The 26,945-nt window shown below is 34.4% G+C and overlaps 2 protein-coding genes across 3 annotated transcripts; one reads left to right on the forward strand and one right to left on the reverse strand.

The window, feature by feature from the left end:
* Positions 1–10,547: 10,547 nt before the first annotated feature.
* On the reverse strand, positions 10,548–12,843 carry LOC145121588 (uncharacterized). The gene is made up of 2 exons (XM_079057308.1): positions 12,010–12,843; positions 10,548–11,372 (listed from the first exon to the last, which is right to left on the reverse strand). The coding sequence occupies exons 1-2, from the start codon at positions 12,841–12,843 to the stop codon at positions 10,548–10,550; spliced, it is 1,659 nt and encodes a 552-aa protein (XP_078913434.1).
* A 9,160-nt stretch (positions 12,844–22,003) lies between these two features.
* Positions 22,004–24,677, forward strand: LOC145120171 (E3 ubiquitin-protein ligase RHF2A-like). 2 transcript variants are annotated; one of them, XM_079055979.1, is made up of 9 exons: positions 22,004–22,132; positions 22,770–22,907; positions 23,026–23,072; positions 23,176–23,238; positions 23,307–23,421; positions 23,498–23,865; positions 23,972–24,079; positions 24,158–24,354; positions 24,435–24,677. In XM_079055979.1, the coding sequence occupies exons 2-8, from the start codon at positions 22,779–22,781 to the stop codon at positions 24,351–24,353; spliced, it is 1,026 nt and encodes a 341-aa protein (XP_078912105.1). In that variant the 5' UTR covers positions 22,004–22,132; positions 22,770–22,778; the 3' UTR covers position 24,354; positions 24,435–24,677. The 2 variants fall into 2 exon arrangements, with proteins under 2 accessions (XP_078912105.1, XP_078912104.1); XM_079055978.1 differs by lacking the exon at positions 22,004–22,132 and adding an exon at positions 22,139–22,370.
* Positions 24,678–26,945: the final 2,268 nt, after the last annotated feature.

Below are 26,945 nucleotides of genomic sequence, written 5' to 3' on the forward strand. Positions count from 1 at the left end.
TTACGAAAACGAAGCGTGTCGAAGCACTGAATGTGAACAGTAACCTCTGAATGGGTAATACTATACGCCTCTAAATCATTTAGCACTGCCTCTGAATCGACACTTTTTCAACTTCTTTCTTAGTCATTCTTTCGAAATTAGTCCTAAAACAGAACTTGATTCAATCATTCCCAATCCTGTCAAAATTCTAACAAATGATTTTTCATCCAATGGTTTTGTGAAAATATCTGCGAGCTGATCAGTTGTTTTCACAAAATGAACTTCAATATTTCCATATTCCACATGATCCTTAATAAAATGATAACGAAGTGCAATGTGTTTCGTTTTCGAATGTTGTACTGGATTATGACAAATGCGTATGGCACTTTGTGAATCACAATACAATGGAATCTTCTTCATGTTAATTGCATAATCACGCAATTGACTCTGAATCCATATGATTTGCGAAGTGCAAGCGGCAGCTGCAACATACTCAGCTTCAGCAGTTGAAATTGCAACACAAGTTTGCTTTTTCGATTGCCAACTTACAAGCTTCCCATCCAGTAATTTACATCCTCCACTTGTACTTTTCCTATCAAGAGTACATCCTCCTAGATCCGCATCTGAAAATGCTTGAATAAAGAATCCTGATTTCGAAGGATACCACAATCCTAACGAAATTGTTCCTTTGAGATAACGAAAAATATTTTTCACAGCAGTTAAGTGTGGTTCTCTTGGATTCGCTTAATACCTAGCACATTTACATACAGAAAACATGATATCATGTCGACTTGCAGTAAGATAAACCAATGAACCTATCATACTCCTGTATAAAGTAAGATCAACAGCAGGTGTGTCTAACGAAGGTGTAAGCCTTGTTCCAACCGCCATTGGTACTCTTAGTTTCGTGTTATTTGTCATTCCAAATTTCTCAAGCAAGTTCTTCGTATACTTTTCTTGATTAATGAAAATTCCTTCTCTGCTTTGTTGAATATTTAGGCCCAAAAAGTTATTTATTTTGCCCATCATACTCATCTCAAATTGACTTTTCATCAGATTTTCGAATTCTTTAGACAAAGCAGGGTCAGTAGAGCCAAAAATAATATCATCGACATAAATTTGAACAAGCATTAGATGATTCCCAACTTTCTTTCGAAATAATGTGGGGTCAACTGATCCTTGTTTAAATTTCGAATGTTTTAAGAAATTGGTAAGTGTTGCATACCAGGCTCTTGGTGCTTATTTTAACCCATATACAGCTTTATCTAAAATATAAACATGATCAGGATGTTTTTCATCTATAAAACCTGGAGGTTGTTCTACATAAATAGTTTCTTCAAGTTCACCATTGAGAAAAACACATTTCACATCCATTTGTATTACATCAAAATCCTTGTGAGCTGCATAGGCTAAAAATATTCGAACAGCCTCGAGTCTTGCGACAGGGGCAAAGGTTTCTTCATAATCAATACCTTCTTGTTGCGAATATCCTTTAACAACTAATCGTGCCTTATTTCGAATAATGTTTCCATCTTTGTCGGTTTTGTTTTTGAAAATCCATTTTAATCCGACAATTGAAACATCATCAGGTTTTGGAATTAATCTCCAAACCTTGTTTCGTTCAAATTCAGCCAGTTCTGATTGCATTGCTACAATCCAATCTGAGTGTTCCATTGCAACCTTAACTGTCTTTGGTTCTATTTTCGAAATGAAAACATTAAACATGCAAAACTCTTGATGAGTATTCAGTACCTCATTCTTTGCACGAATTTGAGCTCTTGTCAAAACTCCATCATGTGGATTCCTAATGACTTGTTCTTTTGCATGGTTTTTCGTCCATTTCTCTAGTGGTGGATATGTTGGATCAAAATCCAATGGTGCATCTTCGAACATTTCATCATTTTCAGATCCTATAATAGAAATATAATCATTTAGTTCATGATATTCATCATTTTGATCAAGATGTGTTGTATCATTATCATTTTGCTCCCCCTCGGCAAGATTATCATTCTGATACTCCCCCTCGAAATCATCATTCATACTGTTCTTCCCCCCCCCCTCGAAAGGATGCTCCCCCTCAACATTTGAAGGTATATGCAAGTGCTCCCCCCTCCACTTGAGCATCTAGCATGCTTTCTCCATTAGCAGTTGAATCTGAGGTGATTGTCGAATTATCAGTATGTTTCGAAGATTTAGGAGTTTAAATATCAGCAGCATTTGCTTCAGCATCAACAGCCCTATCTGGAACACCAAAAATTAAATCATAATCAAAATCAGATGAATTAGAAGCATCAGTCTCATCATTTGATTCATTAAGAATTGATTTTTGTTCAACTTGTTTCACGTAGTAATCATCAAAAGTTAGATTAAATGTTTCTTCAACTTTTCGAGTTCGTTTGTTTAACACTTTGTATGCAACCGAATTGTTCGAATATCCCAAAAATATTCCTTCATCAGCCTTAGCTTGAAATTTCGAAAGATTATCTTTGAGATTCATAATAAAACACCTGCAACCAAAAACATGAAAGAATTTGACATTAGGTTTTCGGTTATTGATTATTTCATACGGAGTTATATTGAAACGTCTATGAATGAAAGATCGATTTTGAGTAAAACATGTTGTTGAAACTGCTTCTGCCCAAAGATATTGAGGAAGATTCGCATATGTCAACATTGTCCTGGCTGTTTCGCAAAGTGACCTATTTCTCCTTTCGACCACACCATTTTGTTGTGGTGTATATGGTGATGAGAAATTATGCGAAATTCCTTTTTCAGTTAAGTATGAATCTAGCCATTATCACTTTTGATTTTACGAACATTCTTTTTCAGACCCATCTCGATTTTCTTTATAAATTCAGTCATTGTTTGAGCAACTTCAGATTTTAACCTGAGAAAATACACCCAAGTGAATCGTGAAAAATCATCAACAATAACCAAAATGTACCGTTTCTTGTTGAGTGTTTCAATAGTTGATGGTCCACAAAGGTCAATATGAAGAAGTTCCAATGGTTCAACAATTTCGAATCTATAACAATTTGATGCCCTTTGCGATGCTGTTTTCCTTGTTCGCAAGCTGCACATAAAGTATCATTATAAAATTTTAACACAGGTAAACCTCGAACAAGATCTTCTGCAACCAATTTATTTAAATTTCAAAAATTTAAATGAGATAAACGTCGATGCCATAACCAACTGACATTAGTTGGAGCTTTCGAAAGTAGACAAACTGAGGGTTTTCCAATTATGGGTTTGATGTCGAGGGTAAACATATCTCCATATCTTTTTGATTTCAACAATACTTCGTTTGTCTCAACATTGGAAATGATGCTTCCTTCTTCGTTAAACATAACTTGATTGTCAGTGCCCACAACAAGTTGTGAAACACTTATCAAATTATGTTGAAGACCTTCCACATAAGCAACACGATTCACTGTGAATTTTCCATTCGTTACTTTGCCATATCCTTTAACTTGACATTTTCGGTTATTTCCAAACTTCACAACACCAGCATTTTCTAAACTTCTGAAATCTCACAAATTCTCCTTCCTTCCAGTCATGTGACGTAAGCAACCACTATCAATGTACCATTTCTCATCAATTTGCTCGTCACATAGTACCTACAATCATTCAAAGAATTTAGGTACCCAAGGCTGTTTGGGTCCTTGGTTATTAGCATGAAAGAGTGAATGAAATTTCGATCCTAAAGCCCAATTTCTAACTTTAGTTTTGAAACTTTCAATTAAGTCGACATCATTAGTTAAAAATATCGAAACATAATTTTTTGATAGTTTTGGACTTTCACTAACTTTCTTCTCATTCTTCTCAGATTGTTTAACTTTTGGGATTGGTTGCCATTTTTGAACTGGAGTATTTGAATCTTTTGAAGATGAACTTCCAGATGAAATATCATTCAAATACTGTTCATAAGCATTCTTGATTTGTTTTTGAGCAAACTTTCCAGATTGATACTTTTTCCCTTTTCCCTCAAGTTATTGGTTGATTGTTTCTACCTCAGAGGTACCTTTTGTGTATGAAACTTTGTTGAATTTTTGTGCAGATGGATACGGAAAATTTGGTTTTTGGGGAATGAATTTTGTTGATGTTTTAGAAATATCATTCACAACTTTTTGATTATTCGTAAACTTTCGAACATTGTCATGTTTTCAAATATTCTCAAACTTTCGAGCACTCTCAAACTTTCGAACATTCTCATTCTTACGAATATTTCCAAATTGTTGATTTGAACGAACATTCCTATTTGAAGGAATTTGATTGTGAAAACCTGTAGGTTTTGAAAAACGTTTTTGACTTTGAGAATTAAAATTATTTTGTGAATTATTAATTTGAAAGTTCTTTGGTGATGATTTTGAAATTTTCGTTGAAAAATCTTTTGAATTTAACTTTTGAGAATCAGACGAAATTGATTGAGCGGGATTTTTCTTTTTGTCTGAATAAGTGGAAAACTTTGACTGAACAGTTTTAGTCAACTTATTCTCAGACTTTTTCTTCGTTGGTTCATTTGATTGTTTTTCATTTGTCACAACATGCCAAAACATTTTCTTTCTAGCCTGTCTTTTTGAAATTCCATTTTCTTTCGAAAATTTTTCAACAAGATCTTTGAATTCTTGTGAATTGAGTTTTACATTTTGATTTGTTTCAATAACATCCTCTTTTAAAATCTCTTTTGACTTTTCTTGTTTTTCAACCCATTTTCGTTGTGATTTTTGTCTTTGAAAAACATACGAATTTTTTGTGAGATTATTTTCGACAGTGCTTTGGTTGGAAAAGAATTCTTCGTCTGTTATCTTCTTGTTATCTTCTTCAACCATTTTATTGAACACTGGTTTGATATTTTGGACATTCCCAGCAGTGACAAATACTTGATTCGGGAACACAATATCATCTTTGCACGTAAAACTTGGATAAACCACAGTGTTGGTTTCCAAATAATGAGCACCTTTATCAGATATCACTTTGTCAAATTTTTCAGTGTCTCCGAACACTTGGTCAACAACAACTTGTGGATTGGACTTTTCATTCGAAACATTCTTTTCTGGCTCAGAATTGTTTGAAATTTCTTCTTCATCCTCATCATCACTACTATCAGTTTGACTGTCTCGTACATCCACATGGTCAAAATCATAAACTTTCGAAGTAGATGGTCGATCAGTGTCATCCTTAACCATCGAATCATTACAAATTTCTTTATCTTTTCACTTAGATGTGACATTTATGATAGATAACTGAGAACAATCGACACTTTCCTCCTCCTCAATTTCACTGAATTCACTAAAACTATCAGAATTATCTTCGATATCAGCAAAATTAGATTGAGAGTCAAGTTTCGATTTCTCAGTTCTTTTCAAAATTTTGATTTGTTAACTTTTCGTCAAACTTTCATTAAAAATTTCAACAAGTTCATCAGCATTCAGAAATTCATCTATCTTAACAATCCCATAAACAAATCTATCATCAGGCACTTTGTTAAAATCTGCTATGGTTTGTTCATAATCATAGGACAAAATATCAACCTTCTCTCTCTCAAAAGCAAGAAAAGGTAATAACTTCCTATGTTGTTCTTTGCTAATATCAGATGAATGATGCAATGCAGTCAATTTAGCAAAGAGACGTTTAGCCGAATTACAATATATGTTTCTTTGTGCAAGTAACATTCGTACATCTCTATCAAGATTTTCTCTATCATTATTAACATTTTTCAACTACAGTTCCAAATAGTCTATTCTACTACGTTTCGAGTCTAGAAGTTTTTGGGTCTCTAGCAGTTGAGTACTTAATTTCTTGGCTTCATTACTAGCAGACACAACAATAGTATCGAAGTAAGCAACAGTATCATCAAATGCAATTATTTCAGAATCGTAAGCTTGTAAAGGAATGTTAAAAGATTGAAGAATAGAACGTACCTTCGTGGTCATAGGTGATTTGTCCCTAGATTTGGTCATAAAACATCGACCAGTCACCTTGTCGTCTTCATCCTCCTCAAATTGTGCGAACATTGCTCCATGTGTTAGATTTCGCATTTCTTCATCATCAGAACCTGAGGACCAGATTTGATACGTACCATCCTCCTCTTCAGCTTTTCCTCGTGCAACCAATGACATCCCCTTGGCTTTCGCACGAACTTCCTCCAATCGTTCAACATAATATGCTTCGTCTTTGATACGATTCTTTTTCTCCTTTTTCTTATGAAGCATACAATCATTTGCTAGATGATTTGCTTCGTTGCAATAATGACAATCAACACCTGAGTCTCCCTTAAGCTTCTTTTCACTTTTCGACTCTTTAGCCTTGTCATCATTCTTCTCAAACTTCTTATTTTCTTCAACACTAGACTTACTTACGAAGCTTCCCTTTACTTCATTCTGCTTTATCTTCGGATTAAACGGTTTCTTGAAGAACTTTTTAACTCGATTGTTTGAGTAAAAAGCAACCGCCTCATCATTAGAGTTCATGAGAAAACCTTCTTCATCCGAATCCTCTTTCTCAACAGTCTCAACCTCAGATACCTTAGAAACAAGAGCCAAAGGTCCTCCCAAGCTCTGTTTCGACTCTTCCACCATTTCAGACACTTCGCTTTCGTGAGTTTTGAGTAGATTGTACAGATCATTCAAAGATGAATTATCGAAGCTTTGTTGACTTTTTATCATCATGCTTACACTCCTCCAATCTTTACGAAGTCCCATCACGAAAGTGAGATTGAACTCCATAGAAGACCTTGTAATCCCATATCGATTACACCTGTAAATCAACTCATTCAGACGATCATAGTAGATTTCTATTGTTTCATTCTCCTACTGTCTGAATTCTTTCAGCTCTACCAGACATTGCTTAACAGAGTTGATTTTTGTTTTCTCACTCCCCTGATATTTCTCTTTGAGAGTGGTCCAGATCTCTTTTGCAGTTTTACAACCACAGATGTAGTTGTAAACTACAGGTGGCAATGCACCTCTCAGCTCTCTCATACAACGCTTCTCGTTGTTTTTCAGTCTTGATGATTGTTCTTCTACAGCTGAAGTTGATCCAGATGATCCTATATTTTGAACATTTGGTGGTGGTTGAACATTTCAAGTAATGCAATTCCATAACTCTTCATCCAAACCATTAAGATAGTCTTCCATACGATCTGCCCATTGATCGTAGTAGTCTAGAATCAGCATTGGAATTTTTGTTGATGATCCAAGCAGATGAGAGTAAGAAGTCATCGTGTTCATGTTGAAGTTTGCCATTGTTATACGAATGAGAATTTTTCAGAAAACTTTAAGAATTTTAAGATTTGAACGTATGAATTGATCAGAAACTTGAAATCGATCACTCGAATATATAATTCGAACACAGAATCTAAACAAAACTGTAGATCTAAGACAATTTTCAGAATCGTATTGTACGGAAACTTTTAAGACTCACTTAAGACTCAAAAACGAACGATTCAAATGAAAATTAGATCATTGCAGTTTGAATCCAGCTCTGATACCAATTGTAGAAGAATTGTAATGAGTAATCGAATGTAAATCAGAGTAATTCAACGAATTAAGAACACACAATGTAAATATGATCTTGTTTCAGCTTGTATTGCTTTCAGAGAACTCAAGTACAAAACAGATAATAGAAATTGGGAAAACTCTACTATCTACACTTAAGTTCAGATCCTATTTATAGGATACTGAAAGTACAAAAAATACTAAGTCTAGACCTTAAGCTTCGTTAACAAAGATGACTTAGTAAATACATACACATACGAAAAGTACATAACTAACACTTCGACTTTTTACAATATTTCGACCTTACAATATGGATTACTACCTTAATTTATGATTAGGGTTTTATTTTGTATATGATTAGTGTGAGGAGTTCTAGTATCAGTAGCTCAAGTGTGAGATTTGTCTATCTGTGGATTGAGATGAGTATATTGTGTATGATTCTAGTTGTTTGTGTGTTACTTTCATGGAAGTCCTCGGGGGTAGCTTGTGGAATTTGTATGAGAGACCATGAGGGTACCCCATGGCAATGCAAGGAAAGACGACAGGGATGACCCATGACACTTGTACGTAAAACCATGGGGGTAGCATGTGGCAGTGTAAAGAAATACCATGGGGGTCGCCTATGGCCCTTGTATGCAAGACCATGGGGGTAGCCCATGGCAAAGTATGTATGGTATGTGGTATTTTTGGGAACTCACTAAGCTTTATGCTTACCATTTTGTGGTTTGGACATTTTCAGGTACTTCTAGTTCCAAAGGAAAGGGCTTGACTTAACTGTACATCATTTCCCTCATGATGATTTCCACATTAATGATTTTATTTTACTTTGATGATTATGATACATATTTTCTATGATGGATTTTTGGGACAAATACTATGTGATTTGATGAATTAAAAATGAAAAATTATTTTCAAGTTTTTTGGATGTTACACAAAAAGAAGAGACATAGACGTCCTACCAAAAAGTTGAGTCAAGCAAGGATCAAGGAACATATCGAGATTATAAGATAGTTTGTTATGTAATCCTTATAAAAAAAGAGTAGATGATCTTTGTACATACACGAGCACACTCTCACCTCTACTTACTACTTACTATCTAGAAAACTCTTGAGCACAAAATCACTACACATTCGATCAACAAGCACTTGTATTATTAGTTTAAGCTCTAAAGCAGGTGACATTGTCACCTCAAGAGGTTTTATGCCAGTTATCCTAAAAAATTAAGGGCTTTTCTCGTACATCATTGTGTCTTTTTACTTATTTTTATTATCACATAAGTGTTTGATTCATTTTAGTACTTATACATATTTTGGTGCGTTGATATTGATCTTACATTTTTACCCAATCTCTATATATTATGTTAAACTCATTTGCATAAATACACATCTTGGGTTCACGACATTTATCTTGAAACATACTACAAAACATTACACTTTTGAACATCTTAAAACACTTTTGATCATTTCCTATTATAAATTTGATTTAACTTCATAATTGTCCTGAACATTACTATCACAAATCTTAAGTTTCAAACACTATTTTACTCAGATATCACAAATTTTGAGTTTCAAACACTATTTTACTCAGAATCCTTACAGTAAACATTTATAATTTTACACAAATCTCAAGATCTTAAGCACATTCAATATCTTCGACATACTTCAAGATTTTAATTTATTTACAATATATTCCATCGGTCCCAAAATTATTGTCCATTAACAAAAAAACAAACAGATTAAGGAAACAATAATTATCATTAACTTTATTAAATGAAATGATAATTATACCCTTTTATTGCATTTTATTCCATGGTAATTGTACTTAATTCCATTGTAGTTTAACTAATAATGAAGGGTATTTTGGTAAAAATGATATTTATTTTTAAAAGTGGACAATTATTTTGGGACAACCCAAAAAGGAAACATGGACTATTAATTTGGAACGGATGGAGCATTTTCTTAAAACATCACACCATACTTATTAATGATTACAAAGTTTTTTTTTTGGAAAGGGAACTTCCCTAACGAGGGATTTCGGGTCAGCTTTCGCGCACCGACTAATCCCCGCTGCAAACATGAGGTTTTGTCTCAAGCCCTAGAGTCACTGCATACGAACCTCCATGGCCACAAGGGCTGAGTGGTGCCAAGATTTAAACATGGATCAATAGGTTATTCATCATATCTTCAACATGTCTTACCAAGTCACCACAACCCAATTTTTGACAAAAACAGTTGTCATATGTAATTAGAGGGTAGAGGAGATTGGGATGAGAACATTTAAGTATATATTTATCTTATTGTATATTTAAGATAATTATATATTCTTTTTTATAAAACTGCAAAATTAATCCTTGTTGTTTTGCAAAAATTGTGGATAGGATTTAAAAAGTTCTGAGTTACATGGAATGTCCAAGATGAATAGTTTTCAGTGGTTTTGATCCCAAAATTAAGAAATTATTGTGGTTTTGTTCCTTGAAAAACTTGAAATGACAATTTTTTCCTTTTAACTTCTTTTTTGTATTTTTTTCATATTTTATTTTAATAATAAATGAAAAACAAAAGAATCTCTCTCTCTCTCTCTCTCTCTCTCTCTCTCTCTCTCTCTCTCTCTCTCTCTCTCTCTCTCTCTCTCTCTCTCTCTCTCTCTCTCTCTCTCTCTCTCTCTCTCTCTCTCTCTCTCTCTCTCTCTCTCTCTCTCTCTCTCTCTTTTCGTTTTAATTTTTTTTCTTTTAAACCCATACTTGTCGAGTTTTTAAGAAGGAAGGTTGCTATTTATACACATGAAAATAGAGACAGATACATAGAAAAAATCCCATCCATCCACTAATGTAGGTAAATGACACTAGAGCTTCACCACAAATATAGATTGAAACAACAATAAATATAATGTTTGCGCAAGGGTTCCAATGACTTTGAAGGCCCACACACGATGACCATTGACCAGCACAGTCTCAAATATTAAGAAACATAGGAAAGCAAATAAACAATGCATAATCTTCTACATATTTAAAGAACAGAAACTATGACAACTCTTTATGAACTTGCCTGGTTGCTTGCAGAACCGAAATGTTTGTCATGGAAACGGATTCTTTAAGTAAGCACACCACTTGTCAATAAACGCCAACTCGTCTGGATTCAAGCTTGGAAGTTCACGATCTTGAAGACTGTTGATTATCTGTGTAGTCTCACCGAGAAGTTGGGCTGCAGCTTGCACATTAGCCTCTCTTTTCTCTATGGCACTGTCAGTACATTTCATTCGAATGACTTGGGGTAAGTTGGTGAGACAAGCAGCTATTATATCTGCGATCATTGATGATACATGTGAAAATAGTTCCTCTTGGCTAACCTCCTCAATGTTCTCGTGGTAGGAGAGCAAGATTGTTTCAGTGATACGATACATTGAATTGGCACAAATAGACTTGTATTTCCAATTATCATTTCGGTCTGTGATATCCATATTTTCCACGTTGAGGACCTTGTTCTTAGCTTTATCCCTTAACCATTGAAGAATATCTCCCGGTGTATTCACTTTGGACGTAGGATTTGGCAGTTTAGTTCCTAACCATTTGTGGTAGACTTCAACTTCTACCCACAAAGTTTCAGCTGCCTTTTGAATGCCTGCATGATCATGATCGGTAGCATTAAGGGTTTCTTCCACAAGTGTGACATATAAAAGACCCTCACTCACACCATTTAGCAAGCAATCGATCATGTTCTTTTGGATGTCAGGTAGAGACATGGCGATGCATGTTAGAGTTACCAAAGGCAAAGACCAACAATTGACATTTTCTTGTGAAAGTAAAGAAGGAACATGATTGCTGTCAAACTTTGCAAGTCCTTCAAAACCTCGAGATTCTGATAGAAGCTTCATAAGATTCTTGGGTTGTTGTTTTTCTGCCTTTTGGATCAAGCGATTCACAGATTTTAACAAGCGTTTCAACGTTCTCTCTGTAAATTGTATGTCGTCTTGAAGTTGCAAAACATACCCCGGCCGTAAGATCTTTATCTTTTCCTACTTGCTCCTTAGGCTGTTGTCCCGATGTATGACGTGATGTGCTAAACATGGCCTTTAACCATTTCCAACAAGCACGACAAAACAAGACACATATCAAAAAGAGAACCATAATCATGGTTATCATCTTGCATGCTACAACGACTGCCTTCTGAAATCCTATACAAATACTGAGACTTTGGATTTTCAAATGCTGGATGACAATCTTGCATTTGCGGCCACCGGATGGGAATGGTATTCTACTATATTTCCAATCATATAACTTCTGAGTCCAGTAGCTCTCTACTTTAGAGACCTTGATCTGCTTCCAAATCCGATTAGTTGACAACTCAAAGCTTAAGGTCGCAAAACATCTGGCAAGGGGGGCAATTGTACCCAGTATATATTACTCCGATAGATTGTATAATGAAATCACTAACATTGACCGCTTATAATCGGATGTACACTGCTTTTTATATCCTAGATACGGAAAATTGATATTAATAACATAAATAAGGGAGCCAGTGCTTGCAATACATATTACCCCAGCAGCAGAGGTTGTAGCAGAGCAAGCTGTCATAAATTGAGGGCTTCCAGTTCCTGCCATGATCCAGTAGTTGCGCACATGCTGCTTTAGCTTCTCAACAGTTAATCTTCCAGCTTTCAGCTCTTGATCCTTTAAAGCTGTTTGATTAGCTCTTTGGTAGTTCAATTCTAGAATCTGTTTCGACTTTAGAATTGCTAATGCTGAACATGCATATATTATCAGCAACATGAGTATCGGAACCACCCAACCGACTACATAAATAAATCTGGCAAGGAAGCCTATATTATATTGCTCAAATGCGTCATCAGGAGTAAAAAATAGAATTCCCGTGGATATCTGAATGCAAAAATTAACAACCAAGGAGATTACCAGAAGAGCTAAAGCTATGATGTTTGAGACAAGTCCCTCATTGTCCTTGGTTGCTAGAGAAGGCAATAAATTCGCCATCATGGTGCACATAAAGCTCATGCTTCCAATCTTTGTAACCTGGTCCATATAACCCGGCATGAGAGTAGTTAGATCCATGGGTAGCTTTATTGCAACAGCTATCACAGTGAGAGATGCAGCATTCAGAGTGAAATATTTACATGGAAACCATAGCTTTCTGTTTCGCAAACCATGTAATAAATCAGCCACCATTGCAAGGACACAAAGCAGAGATGCTAATGCTATATACATCCCAATCCACGGCATAGGTTTGCTGTACTGGTTTTGCTTACGTGACTGGTATGCTAGATTCCACAGGGAAGATAGGTATTCTGTTGTAATATTTGGGCAAAACGCCATAAGTCCCCGGAATTCGTGATAATTTGGTATGTCCTTGGGATCCATGATTATGGTTTTCTGATAAATGGCAGTTGTGTGGTGTGCGTAAGGGGGTGCAATTAAGGAGATGCAGAGTGCAGAGTATGTCTTGAGAATGGTTTAAAATGAAGCTGGTATGTTTCGTCCAATAATGCTATGAATGACTTTAAAAAAACATTGAAAAAGACATCGTTAACATGTACAGTGAAAGTTAAAGATGTGCATTATGGAACACTTGAAAGATATGGAACATGAAACTAGTAATGACTTTCCTTAAAGCATGCCGGCCACATATCCCTTCAATGTTCAGTGAACTTTAAGAAAACTGAAGTGGAGGATAACTTCCAATGACTATGACCACAGGATTTACAATGCTACATGCAATAATATTTCTACATTTAGACCCACTGGTATGATCCATGTTGTTGTATTGCCATTCAACCTTGATATGAGTGTGGGCATGCATGTTCTTTTTGGGTTATGAAAACAAACGAATTGACAAAAGTATAACGAGAAGGTTTATTATGTGGTATATTCAAAGTTATGTCTTGTGTGTAAATTCTAATTCAAGAAAATATCCATCTACTTTTTAAACATACTCAAATGATAACATAAATATCTAGTTAATTAATTAGGGAAAAGTAGAAAACTGGGCCCTAATATTGCTTTTGCACACGAGGCATTCGTCATCAATACTTTTCCTTTTACCCGTCACAAGTAAGCCTCGTAATACATCTCTGTTATAGTGACATATATATGTTTTTATTGAGGCGAAAAGCTAGCGACATACTAAGCTTTCTACCAAATTTAGCCCTGCTCCGTTTTAACCACTGAACACATAAAGTTACACCTCACCAATAAAGAGATATAAAACACCGGCCACTTAATATATCGAAGGCAGTGATGTCAACTTTCTTTGAAACGGTTAGTCAATACAGTTATACAAACCATCCACCGGGTACCAGTTGAGTGGTAATCTTTTCAGCTCTTGATATTTCCACTTGTGATATCAACTTTCTTTGAACGGTTTGTGTCAAGCTAACCCAAACATTGTCAGTAATCCGGTAGATAATGTTGGAAATTTGGAAGGTTAAGATTTCAGGTTGGCAATGTTGCATTTATCTCACATTGTTCATTGGTGAGTGAAAGAAAATTGAGTTTATAAGGTATTTCTTTTGTTTAGCCTTCAATAGCTATAGTTAAGATTGAGGGATGTGTCAACCTCACACACGTGTCTAACTGGGCCGAGGACGCGAGGTTCACAAAATGGCGCGATTTTGGCGTACGTTGTATAAGTCGTCGGGAGCTTATGAGCTTAAATTTTTAGCAGGGTTCGGGTTGGATCGACCCGGACAACTATGACTTCGTGGACAAACGTGTGAAAGCTTCTAAACTTCTAGAAAATGTGTTACTTTGTAGAGAAACCTACTACAACTAGTAGAGAGCAAGCTACTGACAACTAGAGTTTTGACCCAGTCAAAACAACATGACACATGGCGAGCCGTGATAAGATTGTCGTTGTCAACGGCCCACGTTTTTTGGAGTCTCGTATGGTTTTGCAACTATAAATATGACTTTCTTAAAGCCTTAATCCTCACCCCCAAAATATGAGATATTAGATAATATCTCTCTCTCTCTCTGTGTGTGAGAATTCATCAAGCATCGTTCTCTTGCGTTTTCGAGTATTCCCTTTGCGTTTATCGGTTCTTTCATAGATGTTGTAAAAAAAGATTATTAGGATTAATTAGAGGTTTTACTCTTAAACTTACAACCATCGAGCAACTTAACATTTTTTAGGACATGAGTCATTATGTACGTACAATTTCAATAATCAAATATTAGCGAATATCAGGTTGGTTTCTTTTTTGTCTCATATTTTAACTTGTCTGATCATGGGACATTCTTCATCTACCTTATAATAATAAGATCGTATCCTAAATGATCAAATTGATTTTTAGTGAAAGATGGTATACAAATAATAATAATTGAATTTTATTTTTCTGTTTTTTAACTTTGGAAATTATTTTCCAATACTAATCGTCAGATTAATTTATTATCTTGTGTGGAATACACTAGATAATCTTGTAGTCTACCTACTTTAATACTCGTTCTTCACAATTTCACACATGAAAGGATTTAGTTTTCTTTGCGTCTCTCGTAATGGATTTGTGGTTGACTCGTGGATGATTCTATGCATGCAAACTGTGGTTGATGATTTCTGTTACGGATATTAGTATTTGCTCGTTTAATATCTCCCTTTTCTTAAAGTATTGTAAAGTCTAATTGTTTCATTATTACCATAGTTAGTTTATACTATGCTCATGTTTCTTAAAAAGCCATTAATCACACTATTAGTTAGAACCATATTTAATTAGATAAACTTCAAATAACTTTGTAGAACCATTGTTAACTTTACTTTGTATCTATGGATTTAGGTGTTAGTTTAGAAGTAGATTATATATTATATTTGCCGGTTCAAAAAAAAAAATATTGGCCAGTTTGAGCAAATCCAAATCATAAGACATATTGTCAATTAAAGCTTCAACGTCGCCAGCATTTATCATTGGGTTTATTTTTGCATTAAATGTAATAATGAGAGACATTTTGATAGAATATTTTATTTTTTTTTAGCTTTCTATAGTTTTATCATAACATGAAACATGTCAGAATTTCACGTTCATTTAACTTTGATGTTATTACACGTTCATTTAACTTTGATGTTATTAGAAGGATTCATTAAACCACAAAATCATTGAACGACATAAAAATAACTATGTTTATCTCTAAACATTTTGTATGTTCACAACTAAACATATATATGTTCACAGAGGAACATGTAAGTTCAGTCATGAACATTAGTCATTTTCATGCGGTTCTTTGATTTTATGGTTATTACAAACACACACACATGTAAACTATAAGGCAGTCCCGTTTAAGCTCTCATAATTTGATGATTCTGGAGCCTGTGTAAAGTTAGCGCATACCATACTAAACACTCGCATACTCAACTCACTAGGTAACATGCAAACCATCATACATATACTACACAAAGGGTATCAAGTTCAACATGCAATGCTATGTAAACATTTAAACACTTTCAATCTTAAGTTTCAAGTCTCAAGTTGGATACATGGGTTACATAGTTGCAAACCCATCCTGAGTGATGCACATGATCATGATCGAAATCCCATTTCAACAAATCTTCTGCTTTTCGGGTACACCAGATTAATCAAAGTAGATTTGAAGTGACGGACCAAATGAAAAATGGTATAATAAACTTGGAAAGTCGTTGTTGCACGTGTGGGAAATGGCAGTTATCGGGTATACCTTGTACTCATGTTAAGGTGGTATTCAAGGAAATGAGATATAAATATTGTAGTGCATGGGTGTCATCGTACTTTATAATGGAAACATATCGATCAACATATATAGAAGTTGTGTTTCCTGTGCTAGTTCCAGCTGAATACGAAGAACCGGATGAAGTCATGGTTGTATTGCCACTATTGATGGACAAGCGACAAGACGGACGACCTAAAAACCATAACTGTATCCCATCCCAAGGTGAAGGTCCGATTTAGAAAAAACACTGTTGTTGCCAAAGGATCAGTCACACAAGCAAAAACTATGACTTCGTTTCCCGCAGAGTCAACAAAAACTATATCTTCAAGTAGGACCAACTCAAATGCCAAAAGTAATGTTAAGTCTAAGAGTAGAGCTAAAGTTAATACTAGTAAAAAAGTAGCCAACAATATGATATTGTTGATCTAAAAAACCCGTAGTGATGTTTATACGAAATCATAATATTCTACAAAATGTTGTTCGGATGGATAAACTTGTTTTTGCTACATCCTTCATAAGGAAATTGTTTTAAACATAGACAAATAAAGCCATAACTCAAACGTTAGCGTAATCTGCAGCCTCTATCCACTGGACATTCTCAATCCACAACAAAGCAGCACGCTCATGTGTAGTAGGCTGCAACAATTCGGGGGGGGGGGGGGGGGGGGGGGAGCTGCATAAAAACAATATATAAAGGTTAATCTTAAGTTATTTATGTCATAGCAACTTATAAATTATAAGGTGGACTAAACTACATACATTAGTAACATCGAGAATACGTTGACAATCAGGTGCCTACAAACGCCTCATCCTAGCTTATGCAACTCCCCGAGGGATAACACCCGGTATAGGGAAGCCAACTATAGTACTGTTGGGAAATATCTCCAAGATACAAATCTATAAAATTAAGATGTCAAACAACTTACCAACTTAACAAAGTTACAATAGTTGTTGCTTAAAAACTCTTATTAAACACAGTGTACATATCTTAAATGCATAGACAAATCCTTGTAGAGTATATGTGTGTCTACTACCTACTCTTGGCACATTGGGATTCAAATGGTCCTCAATCTAATCAAACACAGTACATATATGTTTGTAAGTGAAATATCATATCACTCTGCCCCATGGTTACTTATGTCAAAAAATTACACGTAAACAATATATGTATCATTTTGATATAATGTGTGTAAAAAACTGTATACTTGTTAAACTCATCTAAATTTGAGACGAGTGTCATACGTTCATTAGTAACTGGATGTCGAGGGTATTTCCCCATAAATCTTTGCTCTAGCATATACAACATGGAGACTTTCACCACGTCTGCATTACTTAATTGATGAAGTAAGTTATTGACACGTGCATAAGGTTAACCACACCCACCGAATGTGAAAGCGACACAAATGGAAACACACGTTCTCTGAACTTTGAAAAACCAGAACTGGGAGGGAAATACTCCCTCCCAGTTCATTGTAGGTACCGCAAGTCGGTAACCAACCAGAATACTTTCCTGTCAAAGCAAACCCGATAGTTGCCAACTAGATCAAAAGTAGTAAATTCATTGCACACAAGATAGTGACATAGCAAAGGGTGACATTCGACACCCATCGGTATGTTCACGTAATCACCAAAACATGATTGCCTAAACATGAACCCACAAACTTTTCGGTTTTGTAAACGCATCATGATTTCACGCCCAAGTTTAGGCCTGCAGGTTATAGTAACAACCACTTCGTATGTTCTATCGTGCTACAATCAAAAGAATAACTAATTAGGCATTTTTTATGTATGTTCCAGAACGCAAGTTCGGACCATAAATTTCGGACCAAAATTCTGGAACCGGTTCTTTGTATTCCGGAGAGTTCTAAGTGTTCCATACATGATTTTCGGATTCCGGACATGTTCTAGACTAGTGAAAATGACGATTTTTTATAACAATTTTTGATGTAGTGTACATGTAATCCTATAACTGCCTTAACACGAATAAAATTCACAGAAACCCTATAATACCTATATAATTGCATAAACTAAACATGCTTTAAAGTATAATCCAAAATAAAGGCATATAATTATAAACAAAAATGAAACTTACATATAAAAACTGCATCTCATCACTGTTATCAGAAGACATTTTCAGTTTTAGTGTGTCCGGAATGGGATGTAGGGTAATCCGAAACAAATGGCGAAATCTAGTCCGAAACGGGTTAAATGGTATTTATAGGAGGACCAGATTACCGGGTTGGATCTATTACCCATTTACCGAATATAAATTTGGGTCTGAAATCTCCTATTCCGGACCAAGTGGTCATTATATATATATATATATATATATATATATATATATATATATATATATATATATATATATATAGGGTTAGGTTATAATGAGGAAGGTAATTATTGTGTGGATGTAAGGATCATTGTGGTCCAATCATTTTTGTTAATTTAAAAAATTGATTTACCTTTTTTTTAGATTAAAGAAAATAGAATAATAACATTTAATTGAAAGAATGGTAAGAATGTACATTTCCATTACCTTCAAATTAGGAAATACAACTTTAAAAATGGAAATTTTCTGATTTTAAGGATATTTGATTATCTTAATTTTGAATTATGATTTTAAATTATACCCGATTTTATTCTGTCAGAATGATATTTAGTTAGAAATACATTCTATTAGAATGTCATAATACGTATTCTGACAGAATACATATTTTGATTGAATAAACTTTTTGAAGAAAAACAAAATTCTTGAACCATCAGTTGAAAAATAACAAGATCCTTATGTATTCATAAATCCGAATATAAAAATAAATTCATATATATTGTTACAAAATAATAGTCTTATACATTTTAATACAATTATAAATATTCTAGCAGAATGTCATAAAAATGAATAAAACTCTTAAAAAAAATTAGCACTCTTAAATATACAATTTGTAAATGAATGCACTTGATCTTCTTCAATGGTCAAGAGTCGAATTGATTCCAACCATCTTTACAAGAATGAAATTATGTGAGAATACCATTATGTAAGAATTCATTTACCTTCATCATCTAACTTATGCAATGCCATCTCTCTGCCAAAAAAAAAATATACACATTATCAAATCTTATGAAATGCAAATGATTAATTCATTTTGTTATATATATATATATATATATATATATATATATATATATATATATATATATATATATAATATAAGAATATGATCACATATCCTTGTATTTGACATTTACTTTGGTACCGTGAAGATCGAGCATAAAGATTTTGTGATACATATGCTACTATTTTCATTTACAACAAATGATTTTTGAAAGAAAAAAAAAAGACCAAATGTATCTGTTCAAAGCATAAAGATTAAATTGAATATATTAATGTGTTGTGTTTCCAAATGCTTTTTCAGTCTTCAAATTTATTTTTAAAACGAACAGTTTAAACTATTTAAATGTTTGAACATAAAAAATGAAAAGCGTAATGGATTAAAACTCCTATCAATTGCAAATAAATAATAAAAAAAAAATAGATTCCATGAACATTATTATATAATCGATTCTTAAGAGTATACGGTATGGGCACATAAGTGCTCGTTATAGCCGACGTGGAAACGCCATAACGGTGTTGTAACGGGGGAACACCGTCCCCCCTGCTCGTTGTTTCTCGTTAGGCTTCTCGTGCTAGTTACTACCGGGTGAAACGCATAAAACTGACCGTTTAACTTGCAATGGACCATTGTTAAAACGGTCAAAATGTTTGAAAATAATAATAAAAAAATTACCTTTTAACTTTTATATAAATACAACATCAATCTTCTTTTTACATCTTCCTTTCTCTCTTTCTCTTTATATTTTATAAAAAATTTCATACTTTCTTCTCAATAAAAAAGATGGAACAAAACCCAAACACCCCCCCCCCCCTCCATCATCAAACCCAAACACACAAACAAACAAAACCTTGCCTCTCGGATTTGCGGGTTACGAAAATTATTTCAACCTTTTATCGTCTCAAGGATCACCACAAATCTCATACCAAGGTCTCGCTTCACCACCACTGCAATTTCCCCAACTCACCTTACATTCAACAAAATCTATTTGGTCAAAACCCAAATTTACAACAAAATCTTCTCCTTACTTTTGTTTCGATGCAACAAACAAGCACCACCTCCAACACAGCCATCGGTTGCAGTAGAAGCGAGAGGTAGTAGGAGAGGGAAAGGGAAAGGAAAAACGAAAGGGAAATCGATAGCGGTTGAAACAAAAAATGTTGACGTTCCAAAAAGGTGGACACCGGAGGAGGAATATGCTTTGACGGTGGCATGGTGTACTACTTCAAAAGACGAACTCAACGGAGATGGAAAGAAGAAATGTGCTTATTGGGGGGCGGTGTGCGAAAAATTACACGCTATGTTGAAGAAAAAACCGTATCGCAATAATGACATGTTAAGCAGCAAATGGAGTCAAATAAATAAGTGGTGCAACAAATTCAATGGTATTTACAACCGGCTTGAGGCGCAATAGCAAAGCGGAACCAACGACTTCGATTTGTTCAAATCTACAAAAAAAAAACAATATCGGATCGAAATGGGACATGCTTTCGAGTTTGAGAAATCATGGGAGTTTTTTAGAGCATATCCAAAGTGAAATAAAACTACTACATCGTCGGAGGTTCAATCCAAAAGGTCTCGCAATTCGAGCTCGGTCGACACGGACTCACATCGACCTAAACGCCGACACCGATGACATACCAGATGATATCGAGGAGATATCCCCACCACGACGACCGCCCGGACGCGACAAAGTGAGGCGCGCTGCAAGGCATGCGGAGGAGGTTGAGGTGAAAGCAAAAGATGCGTAGAAAATGAGAGCGAAATTCGATGAGCACAATTTATTAATAAAAGAAAAAGATGAATTAAAACGTTGTCACTTGGAGTTCCTAGAAAGGCAAGCACAGGGAGAAGCAGGAGCAAAAAGAGAGAGAACTAATGACACATCAGTTGTCAATTCTTCGGATTAGCGAGGAGTGTTTGTCGCCTCAAGATCTAACGGTGCTATATGCAATGAAGGATCAAATTAGGAAGAAGTATTTGGGTTAATTAGGATTAGTAGTAAAATGTTATGGTTTTAGGTTTAATTTAAATGTTATTTGGGTTAATTAGGACTTGAAAAAAAAATGTTATCTTTTCAAATTATATCTTTTTTTTATTGTAATCTTAACTTTAGTTTTTAAATATTATGTCTTTTTTTGCTTTTTAAATATTATATTTTATAAAAATGTATTTCTTTTATTAATTAAAAAAAAGAAACGAAAAAGGTAAAACAAAAAAACAAACTCGAAAAAAAAATACACAAAAAAATGACATGGAAAAAAGTTTGAAAACAATTTTCTCACTTTGTGTTATAACACCATTATAGATGTGACATGTGTAAGGTGACACCAATTTAGTGTTACATCTAGTTGCCCACACCCAAATTCTAAAAAAGTGAGAGTGCAGAAAAAGGAAAAAAAAACAATTAAAAGGAAATCCAGTCTAAAACTTACCTGGTGTCGAGATTTTTGTGATCGCAGTTGAAGATGATCGCCTATGGTGTCGATTTTAGGATAACAATAAATGTTTCAGAGGAGCCACCGACGGCAATTGTGAACATTCTGGCGAAGAATGGCAATGTCTGATGGTGAAGAAAGAGAAGGAAGAAGTGGCAATGGCGAGATTATATAAGGGACGATGATGAGCTAAGATTATTATTATACCATTATCTTATTTATTACTATTTGTTTAATTTTTTCTAAATTTTAATTGATCCTTGCAACACACAATAATTGCTGATCCAGAATAATTACTCATCCACATTCTATAGATATAACATCCAATAAAAAATGGTTGGATTACTCAATTTTCCAATATTTATTCTTTCGATTTTTTTCGACAAGACAGTGTAAAAGAAGGTGGATGAATGGTATTGGAAAAATCAAAAGGTAAAGTTGTACTTTCATTTTCATCTCTCCACTCCTCCAACTCTGCCTAAAACGCTATCTTCCCTCGGTGTCCCTTTCTCTCATTATCATCAAAGCTTTGATTTTTCTTCCTCTTCAGAACTCTCTGATAGTCTTCCTTCTCCCAGAAGCGAAAAGTCTAAATTTTGATCTTTAATTCCAAGGAAGTTCTTAGGGTTCTTGATCACAATATTTGGAATTTTTTTCTATTCCCATGGAGGTAAATTTACAATTAATCCAACACAAAAATCGGTTGGATCCATGTGCTATCCGTGGTTTATAAATTAATCTCTTAATTTACTTTCATTTATCGACCATGTCATGATTTGGTACTGATAAAATCTTTAAACTTAGCTCTTTCTCTTCAAGGGTTTTCTTGTTTTGATAGTTTTTTCATATGGGTATGTTTTATCTTTAGCATATGAATTATATATGATTGTTATTACCGATTATAATGGTCAACTGATGATTAATTAGCTTAGAATTGAAGTTGTTGAAACTTAAAGGGTTTTAAAGATGTGATACACTCGTATACAATTAAAACTTACTTTGGGGAAACTATCGATATTGGATGCATGTCTTTTAATTTTAAATTAATGGTTTTTTTGTGGTTAATTAGGTTCCAGAAATGGAAGAAGGCGAAAACGCGACTCATCTAACTTCTCCTGCAGCTTTCGTAGAAGGAGGAATACAAGAAGCCTGTGAAGATTCTTGTAGCATTTGCCTCGAAGCCTTTTGTGATAATGATCCGGGAACAGTAATAATATATATATTCTTTCTATTAATATATATCATCGTGTTTTCCTTTCTCTAATTATAATTTATAACTTACAAATACACAATTCATGGTAATTTATGTGTTTCCTATATCGTAGGTGACAAGTTGCAAACATGAATTCCACCTTCAATGCATTCTTGAATGGTATGACTACGTTTTCTTGAATTTTATATGGAATTTCAAGAATTATAATGTATGCACATAACTCATGAGCTAAATAAACCTTTTGATACATTTTCTTTAATAGGTGTCAAAGAAGCTCTAATTGTCCAATGTGTTGGCAAGCCATTAGCCTAAAGGATCCATTAAGGTGACCTAATCTTCATTCAAATCAAGATTTCATATTTTGTGTTCTTATTTTTCATGCAATATGTGTAGTCAAGAATTATTGGAGGCAATAGAACAAGAAAGGCGAATCAGATTCAACCCCACAAGAAATTCAAATTCCACAATATTTCATCACCCAACACTCGGTGACTTTGAACTACAACATGTATGTCATCTTTCTTGATTGTTTTTTGCAATAAAAATTAAAACTTTTTTTGACACTTTTATTTCCATTTCTTCAGTTGCCAGTTGGTGTGAATGATAGTGAACTTGAGGATCGAATCATTCAACATCTGGCGGCTGCAGCCGCCATGGGGCGGGCCCGCCATGTGGGCCGGAGGGACGGGTCAAGAAACCGGTCAACGGATCCGGGTCAGGGTCAGGGTCAGGGTCGACCCCAGTTCTTGGTTTTTTCCACTAGTCCCAATGCGGGCCCACCTGCCACCCTGGCAGGCTCTGGTGGCCCAGTTGAAGAGTCTGAAGAACTTGGGCCTGCTGTTATTGGGCCTGTTAGTGGATCGGGCCTGTTTACGGGTCGTGGAGGTGGAACTTCTGGAATGGGTAATGATTCAATTAGTCAAAGTCAACAAGGAACATCGGTTATTCATAGGTATTTATACATTTTATTTTACAATAAAGTAATTTAATCAATGCTATAAGATCTTAGATTGCTATTTTTGGTATCATCTTCTTATTTTAATGTTTTCTATTTATAGAAACTCAAGCAATCTATCTTCTCCACCTAATCAAGATACAGCAGGGCCTTCAGAGTTGCAAACAGCTTCAGAGACATGGAAATCTAAATTCAATGCCATTTCAACAAGGTACAAATTGTTATAAATTATGACATATATATTATTAACCCAATTCTATCTCTGAAATAAGTTTAATTTATGAAAAAGATATAAAGAATCACTATCAAAAAGTACAAGAGGGTGGAAGGAGAGACTTTTCAACAAGAGTCCTCCATCAATGTCAAATATGGGTTCAGAAGTAAGAAGAGAAGTCAATGAAGGAATTGCCAACATCATTGAACGCCTTGAAGTCCATGACAATAACAGAGAAGACCATAATGGTGTTGTTGAAAGAATCAACTAGTGTGAGTTATGTTTGACTTTTTGTCACATGGTCAAACCGATATATTCTTATGTTGATCTCTCTATATCTTGATTCTTGCAGGTTGTCAAGAACACTGGATCCAGATAAAGAGCTAAATCACACACCGCTAAAACTTTACTATCTGCTTGTAAATTTGTTGGTACTTTAATCTTTAGATTATCAAAGATTTACTGATTTGACATGTTTGAGATGTTTTGATGTATTTAACTTTTTCTTATGAACTATATTTAACCAGTAGTAGTTTTGTCAGGCTGGACTTGTGTGCTATAACAGTACAGCCTGACAAAACTTCTGTTTGTGATCTTTGTGTGTGCTCATACAAGATTGGTTTTATAATTTCTGATATTATAAATCTATATTAGACTGTTGTAAACCAGAAATAAAGTAGGATTTAGAAAACATCTATCCACGAATCAAGAACACAATCACGAGTTTTCAAATTACTTTTGATGTACTCACAAGGTGTGGTTATGCGCATTGTTTTACACATAAAAAAGTAATTGTGTATATAATAAGCATATATTTTCGATTTTGTTCGTTAAAATTGAGTGGGCCTCACAAAACATTTATCTATGAATCAAGAAACGTTAATGGGTATTTCAAGTTGCTTGCTAGTGTGGTTTTTATGCAATATCTAACACGGTATAGTTTTAAGACTATGTGGGCAATATGTTATCATATAAAAAGATGCGACATCCTCATCATCATATTCATACATTGGTGTTATGATACTAAATATGAAAATTGGTAACATCAAATAACATGTGATAACATCCTTTATTTTTTATTTATTTTTTAATTTATTTTTGAGTTTTTAAATTTCTATTTTTACAATTTGTTTTTTTTTTGTTTTTTATTTATGTCATAATATTTATAAAAAACATATAAATTAATAACACATCTAATTTAATTAAATCATAAATTAAAAATATCATTTTAAAACTAAAAATAAAATATTTAATAAATCCTAAATTAAAAAAATTACAAAAAAGGACAAAAACATTTAAAAACTTAAAAAACAATAAAAGATGAGAAAAATTACACTTTTTCCCATAAATTATTCATCTTCATTACCATCATATATATGATCTGTCAAGTCTTCTTGAAGTTGTCTGTGTTTTTGTTGGTCTTGAATATCAACGACTCTATGTAAGTATTCGGATGTCCCTGGTTGAATTGTACGTGTCAAGGTTTCGTAGCCGAATACTTCGCAATATTTCGTCATTTATCCTCAACCACCATGTTATGCATTATGATACATGCATACATAATATCTCGTACAGTGTCCAAGTGATATGGTTGTGTCGTATGCTCAACTATGTGTCATTTTGATTTCAGAACTTTGAAAGCACGTTCCACGTCCTTACGTGCTCCTTCTTGTATTCTCTTGAAAAATTTGTCTCTTGGTTCTATCGGGTGTCGAAACTCCTTTACAAACGTGGAATATGGGGGATATATTTCATTCGTGAGGTAATACCCAAACTTATACTCATGGCCATTACCGTGAAAGGAGCATCCGGTGCCTTTCCTGACAAAAGATCCTCAAAAATTGGTGATTGATCAAGAACGTTTATGCCGTTGTTGGAACCCGCAACCCCGAAAAAAGCATGTCAAATCCATAAGTCTTGTGAAGCAACAACCTCTAATACCAACGAAGACGCTCCAAGATGACCACTTGTATATTGGCCTTTCCACGCCACAGGACAATTTCTCTATATCACTTTGTTTAATCAATGCTTCCAAGCATACCCGGAAAACCATGTTGTTGTTCATGCGCCGCATATAGTTGTTGCATATCATTCAATGAAGGTTTGCGCAAGTATTTGTCACTGAAGGTTTCGACAACACCTCTCACCAATCTATACAAACTTTCTCGTGAAGTTTGCTCCAACATTCTCATATAGTCATCAATAGAATCGGGCGACTTCCCCATAGCCATAAGCTTGACTGCAACAGCTCATTTCTGCAACCGTGTGAAACCTCGCTTACCACTCGCATCATACCTCATTTGGAAAAATTTATACCTAAACATATATTTAATTGATAAAAAAAGTGTATTTATTTTATCTAAAAACGATTATCTAAAAACTGCATTTATGATACCTGCTTTCCAATGCATTGACTATCCGTTCAAACACATTTTTTCACAAACGAAACATTTTTTTGAAATCGCTAGGTCTGTAAACACAATTATCCGCAAAATAATCGTTTGCTATATGTCTATGCCCTTCTTCATGATCTTTGTTTAACGTCGCACGTCTTGTGAGTAGTGGAGTTGGCTCTGGCTGTAGTAGCACGTACATAGAATATTGGTACATCATACTCACAAAGATATCGTCGTCGTTGTTATCATCGTTGAATGGATGGAACGGATCAAAATAATCCATTTTTTGTTTTGAATTATTGAAATTATGTGTGAAATAGAAAGAAAGAAAAGAAAGGGAAATTGAGAGAAATGTGAAATTGAGAAAAATAGATGTATTGGATAGGCAAAAATGAGTAAAATATGTGTATTTATAGTAGAGTTAAAATGGGATTTTTTTTAATGTTTGTGACCGTTTAAAAACGGTC

This window comes from Lactuca virosa, chromosome 6 (genome assembly GCF_052849685.1).
Source record: "Lactuca virosa cultivar CGN04683 chromosome 6, Lactuca_virosa_CGN04683_v6, whole genome shotgun sequence".
In the NCBI taxonomy this organism is placed as follows: Eukaryota; Viridiplantae; Streptophyta; class Magnoliopsida; order Asterales; family Asteraceae; genus Lactuca; species Lactuca virosa.

Coding starts and splice junctions, on each gene's coding strand:
- LOC145121588 (XM_079057308.1), bottom strand. CDS start 12,843: ATGGATCCCAAGGACATACCAAATTATCACGAATTCCGGGGACTTATG. Junction 11,373..12,009: donor CTACAACCTCTGCTGCTGGG/GTAATATGTATT, acceptor TTGATCCAAAAG/GCAGAAAAACAACAACCCAA.
- LOC145120171 (XM_079055978.1), top strand. Junction 22,908..23,025: donor GTGATAATGATCCGGGAACA/GTAATAATATAT, acceptor CCTATATCGTAG/GTGACAAGTTGCAAACATGA. Junction 23,073..23,175: donor CTTCAATGCATTCTTGAATG/GTATGACTACGT, acceptor TTTCTTTAATAG/GTGTCAAAGAAGCTCTAATT.